This window comes from Colobus angolensis, unplaced genomic scaffold (assembly GCF_000951035.1).
Source record: "Colobus angolensis palliatus isolate OR3802 unplaced genomic scaffold, Cang.pa_1.0 Scaffold256, whole genome shotgun sequence".
Lineage (NCBI taxonomy): Eukaryota > Metazoa > Chordata > Mammalia > Primates > Cercopithecidae > Colobus > Colobus angolensis.
Genome location: NW_012115777.1, coordinates 513,196 through 530,901, shown reverse-complemented (window position 1 = coordinate 530,901; position 17,706 = coordinate 513,196). Strand labels below are relative to the sequence as shown.

The 17,706-nt window shown below is 35.4% G+C and overlaps 1 protein-coding gene and 1 pseudogene across 2 annotated transcripts in view; one reads left to right on the top strand and one right to left on the bottom strand.

The window, feature by feature from the left end:
• The window catches only part of NAV3 (neuron navigator 3), a 378,403-nt gene that overhangs the window by 79,461 nt on the left and 281,236 nt on the right, over positions 1 to 17,706 (bottom strand). For both annotated transcript variants that reach the window (XM_011946945.1, XM_011946946.1), the window contains exons 14-18: positions 16,956 to 17,226; positions 15,311 to 16,019; positions 12,840 to 13,328; positions 8,084 to 8,125; positions 6,435 to 6,595 (exon numbers count right to left, since the gene is read on the bottom strand). In XM_011946945.1, the coding sequence (XP_011802335.1) occupies positions 6,435 to 6,595; positions 8,084 to 8,125; positions 12,840 to 13,328; positions 15,311 to 16,019; positions 16,956 to 17,226 (1,672 nt within the window). The remainder of the gene's footprint in view (positions 1 to 6,434; positions 6,596 to 8,083; positions 8,126 to 12,839; positions 13,329 to 15,310; positions 16,020 to 16,955; positions 17,227 to 17,706) is intronic.
• LOC105515218 lies at positions 1,235 to 5,064 on the top strand (annotated as a pseudogene).

Here is a 17,706-nt window from a genome sequence, read left to right as displayed (position 1 = left end):
TAATACTTAGCTCTATCAAGATGAAACATTAATGAGGATTAGGATAGATTTTAAAGGGAATAGTTTGCATTTATGAACACTTTTGATAGCTTCTCCATCAGAAATTACACCCAACTGCTTAAGAGTGTTCAATTAAGTTCATAACTATGACAGATCTGGTTTTAGATGTTGTAGTTGAATAGAAGGAAAAATATGACACAGTCTCTGATTTCAAGAGTAGCCAGTAGGGAAGATGTCTGAAGAAGGAGAAAAGTTAATATGTAAAATAGAACAAGAGAAACTATACAATAGAAAACAAATGTAACACAGACAAAGATAACCTTTCGAATGGAACACAAATTGGTCAAGATCCTCTAGTGGTAGTTTTGCTTTCCATCTGCTTTGGGCAAATAACCCAATCACTACCCTTCAATTATTTTATGAACAAACAATGGAAGAATAAAAGGCCTGTAAGATCCATTTGAAGCCAAGAGGCACACAAGAATTTCTAAATAGAAGAGAAACCCATGTGGCAATGTATCAGGAAAAAGAGGGCTACCAACTTTGTCTTAAATTGCATTTGCATAGCCAAGCCAGTAATCTTTTGTTAAGATTGTATATTTATTTGTAGTAACATGAGGAAAACAGCATCCGATATAAATGTGGACTGGGTTTTTATGATATTATTAAATACTATTATTTTGAGACAGGGTCTCACTCTGTCTCCCAGGCTGGAGTATGCAGTGCCACGATCATAGCTCACTGTAGCCTCTAACTCCTGGACAAGGGATCCTCTTGCCCCAGTGTCCTGAGTGCTGCTGGTATTACAGGTATGATCCAATGTGTCTGGCTGGACTGGGTTTTTAAATAACCCCAAGTCACTCTCTACCTTTGCATCTATAGCTAGACATTAACTAGTGAGTTTATTATACTGTTTTAGACATGAAGAGCTGTCTTATGCAATCTAACTTTGACTTATTTTGTGGAATCTGGATATATACAACTAGGAACAATAGGTGAAGATTCAGGAAAATTTTATTTGATCTCTTAAAGAAAGAATTCCAAAAGTGTTATTTCTAGATTTTAGTAGTTTCTCTCATTGGTAGGTTTAAAGAAGAAGCTAGAGATGTTAAAATGTTACATAAGAGATGAAGGGTTGAAACAGATGTGGTCTCTTCTGACTGTGAGATTCTATGCTTCCAAAAGAATAGAAGACAGGAGTTTATTCTGAGAAGGTTGAAGGGTGAGCACAAAGATGGGAAAGGATTCAAGGTAGAGGAAGGCTTGAGTACAAAAGCATAGAAACTGTTCCTATGCAAAGGTGTTTAACAATCACTGTATGCAAAAGGATCCATCTAATTTAGAGAATATTAGATGGATATTAGAAGTGACAGGTTGACATTAATGTCCCTGCATGTAACCCTTGTGTCAAGGTGAAAAATGAATCTGAGAAATTGTTATCACTCATGGGGGCATGACAATGAGTCTCACCAGGTTATGAGATGGCTCACAAGAACTATGACTTCTTCTGTTTCTCTTCTATTTAGAAATTCTTGTGTGTCTCCTGGCTTTGAATGGATCTTAGAGGCCTTTTATTCTTTCATTTTTTATTCATAAAAAAAACGAAGGGTAGTGGTTGGGTTATTTGACCGAAAGAAGTTTAATCCAAAGACTTTTTGATTTATATAAGTTATATTTTGTTATTCTTTCTTGAATGTGAATGGTGTCTACTAGGGCTAGCACACTGGGAATGACACACAAACGACAGTTTACTGTGGCAGTAGCTCACAGTAGTCTACTAAATATGACATATTGTAGTGATCTTAATTTTCTAATATATGTTGTGATTTTTTACAGTAATATTTTTAAAAATTTTATACATTAACACATTTTAATTGGTAGAAAGGATAAAGGAAACATGAATACTGCAACTTTTGAACATTAATAATAATCCTGTATCTTACTGATTATTCAGAAAAGATAATGGTCAAATGAAAAATGGATGATGTTAAAAGACAACAAGAGGACATATTCAAAGTAATTACATATATATATATAATTTAATAATAAAGTAACTTTAATTTATGATTGCATTTTAAGAGTACTCATTTTCTTGCCCAATAAAGAGGTTCATGTGAACTGTAAATACAATAAAAACTCTTTAAATATTACATTTTTGAAATTAATCATTTTTTCCACTCTGAAACAAAACAGCAGAAAGGTCTCAAAATGCCTCATTTGAAGCCATATGTGCTTCTAAGATCTGGGGAGGTACATGAGAGTGCGTTGACACGGATAGGAATATCTTCTTTTATACCTCCCAATGGGTGAAAATGTTGAGACATAAGGGAGTCAACAGAGTAAGATCAATTTCAAATCTACTACAATTGTCTACAGTTAAAAAAGCTTCAGCAAGGACAATGTCCCTGAAAATGAGAGACAGATATAGGAGATATTCTGAAGATAAAATCACAGTATCCTGTCTACTGAAAATGTACAATATGAAGAGCACAGTTTCAAGGAAGACTATTGATTACACAGATTTTGCACTAGAGTAGAGAGAAGGATGATACGTGAAATTATAAGACAAATAGAAGAAAAGACCTCAAGAAAAGACTTTGATATGAGGTGTCTATATGGTCTAGCACATTGATGGGATTTTAGTTTTAGAACTGAAAAAGGTCTCAGACAGAAAGTGAAATGTTGATTTGAGAGATCAGAAGTAAAGTTGTGAATGAGAACACAGAAAAAGGATTTAGGATAAAAAAATGTCTAAAGGAAAAACAACTTGGCAAACACATAAATGTAAGGAGGAGAGGGAGGATGAATTGCATTGCCCAAGGTTTGCACCTAATACCTGGAACAATTATTAATATAGTCCCATTCACTCTCAAAAGTGACCTTGTGTCTACAACAAATGATACAGCTTTGTTAAGATAAGCAACCCCAGGAGAAAGAATTGTAGTTGGAAAAGTATGAAGAGAATCAAGAGGGCAGTGTCACTTAAGCCATGGCCTGTCTGATACAGTTGAGATATCTCTGATATAAACCACAATAGATTAAGGGGGGAAACCCACATCCTAGAAAGGTAAACTTGACCTTTCAGACTGGGTTTCTATAGCAATGAAATGTAAGGGATGTATTTGATCAGTGGTTTTCTAATTCATCAGAATATTAAAGCTCTACAGAGAGCTTTGTTATCAGTAAAAGTATAATTCACATTTCATTTATTAATTGTGTTTTAACTGTGAAAACTACGTAATAAAATACATTCCCAAGTGTGCTATAGAATCACTCATTTTTTAACACATTGTGACCATGGACATGTTGGCTTCCGTTGCCATGTTAACTTTAATGTATGCAAATCTTAGAATAAACTTATCTTTGCACAAATATTTGACATTTGTGGTAAATGAGACCTTGATAAAAATCTCATAGTTTTGTGCTAGTCTTTTAAAAATACAATCTGTGAATGTCTTTCACAAAATCCTGTGGTTACTGTCTTGTGAATTACTACTCAATTAAATGTAGATAAAACTCAGGCATATCTGATGAATGCTACTCTATGATAGTGTGAAACATGCTTTCCAATAAAAATAATGATTTGGCAGAATCTATCAAGTCTTATACACGTCTCCATCTTTATATACACTATATCCATCATTCTTTACAATATGACCTACGTATTATGTATCCATTCAAGAGATAACAAAATTAGTTTAAATGACTTCACCAATGTCAGACATAGTAAGTGGTGAGTCTTTTTGTTCTAAAGAATAATGAAGGTGGATCTAATCAGAACAATAATGGTGAGGAAAAATAGAATAAGGAGTCAACTAATCAAATTAATGTCAATTAATGAAAAGAATTGATAGGAGACATGAAGTACTTAGCAAGCTTAGAGCATTTTAGGTGATTTGGGTGTGTTTTAGATGTTGTATAAAACTATTTTGTCTCATATTCCTATGACCTACACAAACATTTTAAATTCATTTTTTGAAGTTAAGGTGTTAGGCTTTTTACTTTTTAAAAAAATCAGCTGCAACTTAAAGTAAATAAAATCTATACATTCTTTGGCATTACAGGCAAAGACTCTTATCACTATTATATTGTTAGGAAACAAAAGCTTGGTGTTTGATATGAAATCATTAGCTTATACGAAACCATGACCAAAATAACTGTTTTCAATTGCTAAAAGCCCTACTCAATACAGTGGGAAGGGTTGCAATAGAAGAGACAAAGCCTTGAGTCTTCTCCTGGCTGAAAGCTGGAAAGTCCAACTAATTGAAAAACGTGAATCTTCTATAGGTACATGATTAGAATTTTTTTTCCAGTGAAAAGAGAAAAAGTAATGAGGCCCTTGGAACCCTCGGCTTGGGAGAAGGGAAGAAGAAGGAGGCACTTGAGGACCCAAGGTGCTTCTCTGTGGAGATGTGGTCCATGGGTGCAGGAGCCCTTGGAGGCTGCTGCCTTGGCACTGCTGCTGGCCAACACAGATGTATTTTTGTCCAAGCCCTGGAAAGAGGTGCTGGAGTACCTGGAGAATACAGACCTGAAAACACTGGAGAAGTAACCAATGACTTTCAAAGCAAAGGAGCTATGGCGGGGAAGAATGGAGTTGTGATTGTGGTTGTACCAGGCTGTTTTCTCTGGCAAGAGGGGGCTGCAGACCTGTCGTTCCTCAACCCAAGTTGGACGAGCTGGGTGTCCCCCTCTATGCAGTTGTTAACGAGCAGGTCAGGACTGACATAAAGTTTTTCCAAACTTGTTTCAAAAGAGAAATCCTCCTGGATGATAATAAAAAGTTCTATGGTCTACAAAGACAGAAAAGATGATGCTTATGGGATTTAGCCCTCTGGGAACATGGTACAACTACTTCCAGCCTGGAATCGAAGCTTCCCTGGAAACCTGGAAACCCAAGGCTTCATCCTCAGGGGAGTTTTTGTGGTGGGATCAGGAAAGCAGGGAATTCCCGAACATGGAGAAAAAGAATATGGAGACAAAGTAAACTCACTTTCTGTTCTGGAGGCTGCTAGGAAGATCAAACCAGAGACTTTGGCCTCAGAGAAAAAAATGATTGCATGAAACTGCCCAACTCAGAGAAACTATGGGCATTCATTCACCTGTGTTCATGGAATGTGTTGTCCCCATTTGTGTCCCTAAGGAGTCAGAAACCTGCATTTATCTTATTCTCAGTATGATTTATTAACATATTTTAATATTATACTCTGTTTAGGCCCAGTAAGGCAAAATAGTCCAAAAACAAGACTGGCAAAAAGCTAAGAAAGCAGTGAAGGTTATTCAGCTGAAACCTGGAAAATACAAGGCTCAAAATTGACTGTTGTGCCTCATTACAAATGTGTATGGTGTTTGAGTTCTGTTATTTGAAATTATGTTCATTTTCAGGTCTTCAAAAATCTAACAAAACTTGATGATTGACTTGAAGGTTAGAGAATATAAGGTTTTGGCTTGTGTGTTTTCTATTACTAATTTTTTATATAATGTCAAAGTAGTACTTTCATGATGGAATTGATGTACTCTGGGATAGTTTGACAAAGGTAAATTATAAAGATCAAAACTCATCTTTATGTACAAGTTTTTCTGATAAACTAATGATAAAAATATTTACCATAAAAATAATGAGAACACTTTATATGTGACTTTATAGAAGATAAACTGATTTTTAAAGTCATTGAATCTATTAAATGGTATCTGGCATATTGAGCTTTCTTTGTTACTCAGAGTGTTTTTAATGACATTTTATGCATATTATTTTATACTGTATATAAATGATGCTAAATACAAAGTAACCCAATGGCTATGTTGGTAATTTGTTTTTCATTGTATCTATCTGAAAACGTTCAGAGTATTGTCCTAACAGAAATTCTTGTATGCATTTTAAGGAGTTTTAATTTTAACAATGTTAAAAGAAGTTAGCTTGGAGTCATGGAATTACATATCTTTTTCTTCCTAATTGTTTCTGTTTTCTACAAAAGACTACTAATTTTGTTTTAAGGATGTTTTAATATTTCAAGCAAATAAATAAGGAGATGCTTTCCTGTTTTTTAAGAGGATTCTAAAATGGAATGGAAAGGTCCCTGGGCTTAAAGTCAGATGTTCTGGAACTGATTACTGCCTCAAATCCTTAGTAATGGTAAGACTTTTTCAAGTCAAGTGACCTTTCTGAGCCCTGAGCCTAGACTAGAAAACAACCACAGTATTAACCTATGTTAAGCATTTGTCATGAGCAATAAACAGTATAATGTTTGGAAATTATTCTGTGAAGAGTAAACAATGGCACAAATGAAAGGTACTGTTAAAGTGCCTTTATCCCTCCCTTTAAATGAAAACGTGTTGTGTTTTCATTTAAAGGGAGGGATAAAGGGAGAGATTCCAGGGATTCCGTGAGAGTGGATGGTGAAAGAAAACAAAATCAATATTTTAGAATATTTTACCCAAGTTAGAAAAGTGGTATTTTCCAGCTGCAGAAGATGACATGGCAGAAGGCGAAACCAGAGGTGACTGGTTGCCAGTGTCCTGAAGCCCTCCAGTAGAATGAGAACGCAACCACTCTTTGCCCTCTTCTTGGTTGGCCTGCCGAGATGATGGGGTATATCTGCAAAACAGCACAGCTATGACACTTAAGCACATCTACAAGGGCAAGGCAATGCCAAGACAGGAAAACAATTGAGAGGAGGTTACTATTCAGAATGAACAACAATTTCAAACAGATTGAATCTAATTATAATTGCTCAGTTCTTCCAGATGATCTTACACCATCTGTTTGAATCACATAGGAAAAAAATAAAATAAAGGGATTTGAGGAGAAAATTATGCTTCTATCAGATATGCGGTTGGAAATCATAAGCAATGAGCAGACAGCCAAGTTAATTGAGAACTCAAAAGCACAGGGCTAGAAAGGATGTAAAGAGGGTGAAAACGTGGACTACAAATGGAGGACAGTGGTGGGCCAGGGCCAAGAGAAATGAAGTGATGGTCACAGAAGGTATAGGGAAATGGAATGCATATTGTCAGCTTTTTTTTGTTTGTTTGTTTAAGGAAAAACAGTTCTTTTGTTAAACTGCCACTTGACATCATGCCTAGATTACAAAAATAGGGACGGAGATGTGCTCGCTTGACTGGATAATAAATTTCTGGAACAAAATATTAAAATGGAATAATTGCCAGCTATTTGCTATTGCTGAATAATTGGAAAGAAAAAATAGTAATGGAGAAAGACCTAGTTTTGCCATTATTCACTGTTTCATCAAACTAAGTATATTTTCTTTTTGTAAGTAAATTCTTAGCACCAAAGTAGCCAACTTTTCATATCCATACAGTGTTATACCTCTATTAGTAGTTCATTCTATATCCCTTCCTCAGATGAAAGTACACAGTAAAAGATGGCCATAAGTTAAATTTTTATTTTACTTTTTATTATGGATGGAATAATTATTTTGAGATTATTAAATGATATTAGATTAATTCATATTTAAGTTGATCTCAGAGCAGCACCCTTGAAAAACAGAAATTAAAACAATTTTGAGATTTTATCTAACAGATTTTATAAAAATCATGCTTTAATTACAGTGTTTGTCCTGTGATGATGAAAATATGTTTTCTTTGATTCAGATTGTAGCATCCTTCAACCTTTAAACATTAACTGCCCACATCTGTAGACTCTATGGGTTTTGAGGCTGTGCAAGTATATGCCTCCAATAGGCAAAAATTAGAAGAGTTAATTTTATTTTAATTTGTTTAAGTGAGTTCTGCATTCTACCAAAAGTTGCTGCCCCAAAAAAGCAACACCTGGGATAAGCTTTTTATTTTATTTTATTTTATTTTTTAGCATTATTTCTTCAAAATAGTGATATTCACATTGGAATTTATTTAATTTGAGTGACAGTCTCAACCTCTACTAGTATCTCTACCTAAGGGGCTATCTCAACAACTGTTTGGGCCAGAGAAACCATCAAAATTAAAAGTGATTTCATCCTCAATGTCATGTGCTACACTGCAAACAAACAAAGAAGGAAGAGAGACAGCACACAAAGTTTACATAACAACAGAGAGAGGCAGCAATTGTGCTGAGAGAAATATATACCTTAGTCCCTTTTTGGGTAGTGTATTTCTGTCAAGCTGCATGCTGTTAAAACAAAGAAAATCCCTAAGGACATAATGTAAACAAAACTTCCAAATTACACATCCAACAAAAATGGTTCTCTGAACTACAAAAAATAATTTTTTGGTAACACACATATAATGCTTAACTAATTGCAAAAGGCCAACTAAAGGTGACAAGATGTCTATTCCCATTACACATGTTGAGTTCCTTTCTAAGGCAGTCAATGATAGTTTACTGATAGGATTACTAGAAAATAGATTAAATCATGTTAGCATAATTTTCCTCTGAATTCCATTGATTAAATACTATCTTAGTTTTTCCTTCCCTATGCAACTGACTAGATTTTTGCTACGATATCACCTGCAGGGTGAGACAGATCTGCTCTGGCTAAGTTAGAGTGACAACTTCCAATGGACAGAGATGGTATAAAACATCGTTTAATACTTATATTTTGTCTTCAAATTATTTTTAATAAAAAGGCATGTTTATTTCCCATTTACACATGTGAAGAAAGATATATGAGTCTTTGCTTAAAGCTTAATTGCTTCTAGTATCATTTATTTAAATATTTTAATGAAATTAAGCGATACCATCTTTTAGAAATCATAAATTAGGTATTTAAAAGGCTGTACATTTTATCATCTCTATTTTAAGGAATTCACAATTGGTAACAAGAAGAAATGAAAAGGTACGTCTAGAGAAAATGAGAAATGGCCTCTCTAAAAATACAGGAAGAGGATATCAACAACTAAGTGGGACAATTCTAGGGATTTCTTTTATAATCTCTGGCATGTAGAGAAGCAAAGCGTAAAATTAATTTAAAATGCAGAATTATAGCTTTCTTCCTTTAGGACCTCGAATGATCAAGATTAAATACACAGGGTATGCATAATGGGGATGATATAACATGAATGTAAAAAGACTGACTTGAAATTTAATCACTCAAACCAAAGCTAAAATGTTTTCTTCTATGTGTACTCCATTATTAGCACTGCAAACAAAAGCATCCAAAGGCTTTATACAACTTTACTGGTAATGTCCATGTAAGGTAATTGCTAATATTATGTAGAGACCAGTTACAGTATACATGTTGACTACAGAAGTTTTCTTAGTACTGTGGATAAACAAACAAAAGAAATCATATTGAACAAATATGAGAAATCTCCAAATATGAACCACATGTGCTAAGACATTTATGTGGTCATAAGTCATTTTAAGGATTACCTCTTTCCATGTGTACAAGTTAAAGTTTAATGCCACAAAGAATATTAAAAGTTGGTATTCTTCTGACAAACTCATCCAGTTGTGTAAAAATTATATATTTATATGATGAAGAGCAATTTAATGAAAAAAATCAGAACAAATACATTTAAAGTTACCAAAATAATTTAAATCTTTATTTAGAAGTATGTTTGAATCTAGATATTAACGATTTTATAACATAGACAATTTCTGCAAACCCCCAAAGGTTGCAAACTCATATGCCAGCAAGGGCCATATAGGGCATGAAAATGAATGTGGTGGGGATTTTAGTCAACAGTCTGAAGCAGACAGTCACTGTCTGCCTAGAGCCAATAGTTTCTGGGCAGAAATGTCAAGGCAGCATTGCCGGATCTGGCATTTAAAGACAAACCCGGAATTTGCAAAGTTGGTTACTACAAATTATTTTAAAAATTTAGTTGAGTCAGACACACGAAACAAACCCCAAAACAAATATAGACCAGTTATGGCTCAAAGGCCACCAATGACCTAGAGCAGCTGCAGAGAGAAAACTGTTAAAAAGTGTATTTTATTATTTTATTTAATTTAACGAAGAAGAATTTAAACAAAAATGAAAATCTATAGGAAAAGCTACCGATTTAAATATGAGTATCAAAGAAATCATCTAAAATTTTAGACAAACAGGTAAATCATGAACTTATATACATCTTTGTTATAGATCACTAATTAACTTGCCTTAAAATATTTACATTAATACATTTTCTCCCGGGTGTAGCTCTTTGGTTTTCTTAGCATTTCTGACATTCTACTGATTAATTAATCACAATCAAGCCAGTATCACCCCCTAGATCTACTTTTCTCTTCAATAGGTCATAAACTTTCTTAAATATACTTGAAAGGATTAGAGCAATTTGCTATTGCTTACAGTTCTATTGTCAATAAAACAAAAAGCCCACTGTCTTATATCAAAATTTATTTTAATCTAGTAATTTACTGTAAGGCACTAATTAATATTAATATTATATACTATAGCTATGTAGTTAACATGCATTTTTTACAGCTTAACATTCATGAATGCATTTTATTAAGGCTCAAAGGCCAAACATATTTATCCAAAATTAAAGTTTATTTCAGAAAAAGTGTTTATGTTGTTGTTTTAATGTTAGAATATTCCCATTTAAAAAACTGGCCTATTTCGGGCTGGGTGCCGTGGCTCACACCTGTAATCCCAGCACTTTGGGAGGCCAACTCGGGTAGATCACTTGAAGTCACGAGTTCGAGACCAGCCTGGCCAACATGGTGAAACCTCATCTCTACAAAAAATACAAAAATTAGCCCCGCATGGTGGTCCGCTCCTATAATCTCAGCTACTCAGGTGACTGAGGCATGAGAATTGCTTGAACTCGGGAAGCAGAGAATGCAGTGAGCCGAGATGGCACCATTGCCCTTCAGCCTGGGCGACAGAGCAAGGCTCCATTTCAAAATAAACAAATAACATAACACAGAATAAATCAAATTGGCCTGTTTCAAAGATTGAACATGTACAATAAATAAATCTGCCTAAAAAGAATAAGAAATTACATATTTTCTAGTGTATTTCTACAGTGAAAATTTTATTGACTTCAGTTAAAATATAGATTAGAGTAAAACATTAAAACTGCATTTTGGTTATAGCTATGTAACTAACCAATGTTATCATCTAGTTTTGATTTGAGAGTTACTTGGTTATAAATAGTTACTTGACTGTATTTCTGAATCTGGGATTAATGTCTAAATGCTGAAGAAATAGGTTGATGGCTAAATGGCCAACTTGTTGCAGATTATCTTTATAATTAAAAAATAACCAGTATTGTAGAAGGTAGTTGTGGTCAATAAATGATAACCTATTTGCAGTATGCTTGGTTTGGTTATCAACTTGACATTTAGAATCCTTACATATGAGCATATAATCTAGGATACATTCATTAAAACTATAGGTTGTTAATGTATTTTAATATAATTTATTCATTAGAAGCTTTATAAATGACATGTGAAGATGCCCATTTACCTTAGAAGTGCTGAAACTAGAATCAAAGATTTTATAGGAAGCCCGACTTTTTAGGTGGAAAAATGAACCCTTACTGGTTTTTACGTATGCTGTCTATAACAGCATATAACAGCAAAACCATAGGGAAATGGTTACATTTTAGTTGCTGTCACTCAGCTGTTTGTCTTGGCCCAGTTTTTTTTCTTTATGAGGAAAAATGTATTTTGTAATCAGCAGCCCACCATAGCAAGCACCAATATTTTAGTTAGTGCTAAAATTATGTTACCATTGGAAAGCCCCATTTGCATGGCTGTCCCTGTCTCATTGTTAGGCAAGTAGGAAGAGGGATAGAAGCAACGTTTTGCTCTGGGTTTTGTATTTTACAAAGTCAAGAGAAAATGGGGAATTTCAAATTGGGACATCCTAGATTAAGGGGAAACTACTGTAATGCAGAGAGTGTCTAGTTAAGGGCTTTAATTGATGTTTCAAAATATCATTCTGGGAGTAAGGCTGAAGGCCTAGAAAACAAATGCCAACATCAATATCAGAGTTAAAAACTAAAAATAAACATAAAAAAATAACAAAAGAAGGGGAAGATATAGAAAGATATATCAGGTATTTTCCGTGACCAGTATTTCTTTCCACATGTGGCCAAGACCATGTTTAAAGCTTTACTTGTGCCAAGAAACAAATAGCATTGCATTTATCAGGGAAAAAGAAGTGGTTTTAAGACATCTTCCTGGTGGTAAGAGTCAGTATCAGTATAACCAAGAAAGGATCACTTTGAGGAAAAAATTTAGAGTGATTTGCTCAAAAGGGATGCTTCATGATAAGCATAGTAGGGAAGAAATGCCTTGTTATATCCTCCACTTTAAGTGTGTACATATATATATATAGCCAATGAGAAACACTTTGTAATATGATTACTTTTTAAGCGGTCTATTAAAAATGGCACTGGCACTATAATTTTCTCTAATAACTCATGTCTGACAATTGATTTTTTTTTTTAACCAGGTCAACTAGGATTTCCCAGCAACCCATCTGCTATTTTTTTTATAGAAGTACAAATGGAACAAATTTAACATATTGCTCTGAGCATAACTGTAAAATAATTTCAATTTGGTCTTTGAAAATGCTTAAGTCATCATAGGGAGCTAGTGTTGTTCTGAAGCTTAAGCCAAATCATTAAAATGTCTTCAGGAGATCTCATTCAATATCTAAATACATGCCTTGAATTTTATTCATATTGCCTACTGGGTATAAATCTATGCATTTATATTAACAAAATTATCCACTCACCCTACCTTTAATGATTTTATTCCTCTGTAAATTTGGTAATAAGAGCAAATGAAAGGCCCAGTTTCATCAGTCTTACACCCTTTTGCACAGGGGCACTCACAGTGAAATCAGGGAATTTAATGGGGTAGGGGGTAGGCATAGTGCAGGGAAGAGGGGGAAGATGTTATCAATGCCTCCAGGAAAGCTCACCTTTCTGAGAGAGTAGATCTCACACTACCCGTTCTCATGAGCAGGCTCTGGACCTCGTGAGTGCCTGTGGTCAGTCCAGACAAGGAGCCATGATGGCTGAGGGGGAGGTCAATGGACTCAGAGCTCGTGTGGAGGCTAGTCATGGACTGGTAGCTTGGAGTGTCCTTGCTGCCTGCAGAGGAACTGCTCATATTGGCAGCCCACACGAGACCACCTGATGTGAAAGAGTGAACCGATGCTGGGCTGGAGGCCAACGAGTGACTTAAGCTTATAACATCTGTAGTTAAGTCTGAGGGTTTATTGAAGAGAGGGCTGCTGCTGCCGCTTAGCCCACCAGCACTGCCCATGCTGCCCGTACCGGACGACGGTGACTCCAGACTGCCTTGCCGCGCTAATGTGGTACTAGGGCTGGGCATTACTGAGGAAGATTTCACACCCTCAGTATTAGGTGCAGAGGCAGATTTGCCACCTGCCTTGGCACCAAACAACCTAAAAGAAAAACAAATAACAACTTCAGTTGTTCCAAGAAGCTACTATCCACATTTAATATTTAGGGTTACAGTACACAGAGCCAAGTGTGCTTTGGTGTACTGAACTACAAAGCACTTCCTGTCTCTATGTTAATGAACTTTTATAAGCTTGGACTTCCTTATCAAGTGCGAAAAATCTCTCATATAAGGGTAGGTCAGTACTGGGCTGCTACTAGGGAAAGAGGGGAAGTGGGTGGAACAAAAGTAAGTCAAACATGAAAACCCCTGGTTTTCATAATTTAAGTGATCATGAGACTTTCACTCAAATTCGGTAGTTTGACCATACTTGCTGTTATCTATTTACAGAACCATTATAATGAAACAACTTCTACGCATTCGATAGACGACACTTAAATGAGTTCTTCTTTTGTTTTTTTGTTTTTAAATTTTTAAACAGTTTATTCAAAATCTAGAAGGAACGCTTAAGGCAAGTTTAGGAGTTGTGTTGAGTACCTGGTGGCCTGAGTGACTGTCAGGGAGCAGGTGGTTGGAAACAATATTGACATTGTCGGCAACAAGTCAGTTTGTCTGTATTTTCCCCAGCAGAGGCCAAAGGGTTTTATGTCAGTTGCCAGTGCTATTCAAATACATTTTTTTTAATAGTGATTTTAAACAGAGCTGGTGCTGTTAGATTTTGGAGTTCAGTTTAGAAAACATTTTAGTTTTGTAAATGAAGCAGATGGTAGAATCAAATTTATGTAAATATGGAAATACAATGATATGAAGTAATGGCATAATGATTACTAATTAAGTTGCAATGAATTCCATATTTCCTACAGCGAAATATTTTATGACGAATATGAGAAATTGTTTCATAGGTAATGGGCCATAGGAGGGCACTATTGGCTTTTACTTAAGAAACAGAAATATTTAGTCTACCTATAAGCCATAATTCATTCTTCCCAATGAGAATCAGTTTTTTGAAAAGACAGTTCTGCAGCATTAATATTTCTACTGATGAATAAAACCTTTAGGTATCTGAAATTGCTTTATCGTAAAAATAAATGTTTCAAAATCCTTCATTTCCAAGATATCAAAGTTCTGGGTTGAGTCAACAGAATAAAAACAAACATTAAAAATATTGAACCCATAATTAACTATAAACCACACTCTACCATTTTGCAGATGAGAAAACAGACCCAGAGAGGTTTAGATATTTGCCCCCAATTTTTAACTGCATTTATTTTCCTACCACTTAAAAACACGTGGGTATTTAAAAACAGTGATATCTTAGAGCAGAACTTCACATATTTAAAACCAAAAACAATCCAGGAACAGAAACCAAGTCATGATCCTTACCAGAGTCATGTCAAAGAAAGCAGATGAAGAGTTAGAAAGCTTAGCCTACTCTTCAGTTGTGATACTGTACCAAATATTGGAATAGTTTCAAATTCTGTCATATCTTGATTGTCTTTAATGTGTCAAGCTATGATACTGTATAAATCTGTCCAATGTAATCCATTACAAGGAAAACAACTTCATCTACATTTATGATCACCAACTCATTAAGAGCCAGCAAGAAAATGACACTGGAAATGAATGCCAACAGTCATAAAAACCTATTTGGTTTTAATTTTTAACGTGAAAAGGAGGAATGGAAATCTATAGAAATTTTACAAGCTACTACTTTGCCTTATCACTACATTTAGATATTACCATCAGATTTTAAGTCTCTTAGATGTTGTTTGTGTTGCTAATATTACAATGATAGTGAAATTTTGAAGTTTGACTGTTTCTCACAATGAGAACTATTTTTTTTGTTAACTGTTTATATAAGCTTCATAGAACTCACTGTGTACTTTAAAGAATTCTAAGATATATATGTACCTTATACGTATTTAGAATATATATATATATACACACACACATTTATATGTAATACATTTGTCTAACACATACTTATCCTTTATATTTTTCCAGCATCATTTTATATATCCTTACCTTCGAAATGTGGGTGAGGCAATATCTGGATACTTGGATCCTGGCTGCCTGAGACCTTGTGCACCACAGGCGCTGGCAGAAGTGGGGCTGGATTTGGGGGAACCTGACAAAGAAACACTTTCTGAATCTGAGACTGCTACTTTTTCCTTTTCCTTGTCTGTTTGGTTGACGGTGACAGGACTTGAGCGCCCTGACCCAATTTTAGTTGGTTCTCTCAGTTTTGAGGTGGTGGCCCCAGCAGACTTGCTGCTGACGTTGGAATCAATACTGCTGGTACTGGATCTGTGGCCACCTCGGCCAGGAATGCCACTGGTGCTGGACTTTGAAGGGCGGGGCAAGCTGCGATATTGTAGGGTAGTCTTTGAGCTAACATGCAGCACAACATCATCCTGATTCTGTGAACCATCCAGACTGGTTTTTCTCCCTGCATTTGACTTCCCGCCAATGGCAGCAGATTTTGGAATTTTACCCAGTGTTGCAGAGCCACTTGTTATGGTTGCTCCACTGCTAGTGATCATGGCAGATGACCCTACACCACTTGGTTTCTTAAAGCCAAAGGAGCTGGTGGCAGTCGATCTTCCAATGCCTGAGGGGGGCTTTTTCCCTTCATCTCCACTGCTTTTTCCTGCATCTGAAGGAGACCTTTGTAGAGATGATCCTTTTAGGGGAGCTTTTCCTTTCTCAGACGCTTTGGCATCATCGGTTTTCCCTAATTAATGAGAAATACAAATATGTGTGCCTGTACAGTTCAATATCACCACACTTCATGAAACAAGGTGTAAAATGTGAATGCTTCTTTACATTACTTCCCTTCCTAAATGTATTGCCTTAGATCAATACTCTAACATATTGAGAGGACTGAGTGCATAGCTGCAAAAATTTGGCTGTTAGAAGAAACATTATGAGAGATAGAAGAGATAAAATGAAAACATATGTTTAGCTATTTGTTAATGTCTTTTATTTTGCAACTCTCTTTAAAAGGACAACACTTAATCCTATCAAGCTAATTACTAGAAAAAGAATTCATTTGAATATCTGTGAGATGATCACATTTGGAGAACCCTGTTAATTAGTGCTTCAGGTGGCACTATTTCTAATTAGGCACTACTTTAAAAATAGGGTGAGAGTCTTTTTTAAAAAGTATGGTACAATTTTGAAGAATTATTTTATTCTCTTCTTTTGTGAAGTCTAATACACAGACAATGCTTCAAATCTCCAGCATTCCAACTGATTAGTGTCATTGCTTTTTCCACTCCAAGTCTGCAGTGGAACTCAGTGGCATATTTAGGGTAAAAGTTCCAAACTTTGATTAAGAACTCAGAACAACAATGACAGAACTTCATTGTTGCTTTAGCAACTTAATCTTATTTTCCTATGACCAGAAATAACTCTGGAAAAGTAAGACATACAGCACCCCTAGTTTGTGAGGGGGCTCTCCAGCGAATGCCTAGATACAGGCCCTACTTGGGCTTCTCTGATGAGCTTGTGAAATGTAGATAAAAAATCTATTTAACTATTCGACTCCATGTTTAATATGGATAAGCATTTGATATTTTAGAAATGCTATTGTTAGATAAAACAAAGACTGAATGGAAACAATAAAGTAAAGCACTTTTGCATAACAGCTGCCAAACGACAAGCCTACCAGGAGTTTTGAGCGCACTTGTTCCAGCTTTCTGCCTAGATTGTGCCCCTCCTTGGGCAGACATGCCTCTTCTCCAGGAACCTGTCTGTGAAACAGATAAGGAAGCTTTCTGCCCTGCCTTCTCGGGGTCTTCAGGAAGTCCAGAGGACATAGTCTTCCACTTGCCACCAGCATCCCCATGGCTGTCAAAATCTTCTTCTGCTTTTTTCAGTTCCTCAGGACTATCCCAGGTCTCGTCTGCGGTGGAGCGTTTCTCTGAATCTGTCTTCAGCTATAAAGACAAATATTACAGAAAAACTTTATGTAGAAAAATTTATAAAGTATGAATTAAGGCAATGAAATGTACTTTCAGATAATTGGATAAATCCAGAGATTCTATTTTGATCTATCTTCACTTAAATTGTATTAATTTTAGCCACATAATTTCCACTTGCAGATATTAGAGAATGTCAGAATAAATATGTGTAGAAAACACTAATTAAACGCTACAGAAAGGTAGAAATTTTCTATATCAAATGTAGTAAGAAGTAGTAAGACGAGCTAGAACTTAATGATGTAATGTCCATTTTTGATTTATCATTCGCAAGAGATCCAGTGATGCATTTCAGCGATCATACAAAATTAATCAAGAACTATCTAAAATTAGACTATGAAAATACTTGTTGGATTTTTAAACAAATATATCGGCCGGGCATGGTGGCTCAAGCCTGTAATCCCAGCACTTTGGGAGGCCAAGATGGGCGGATCACGA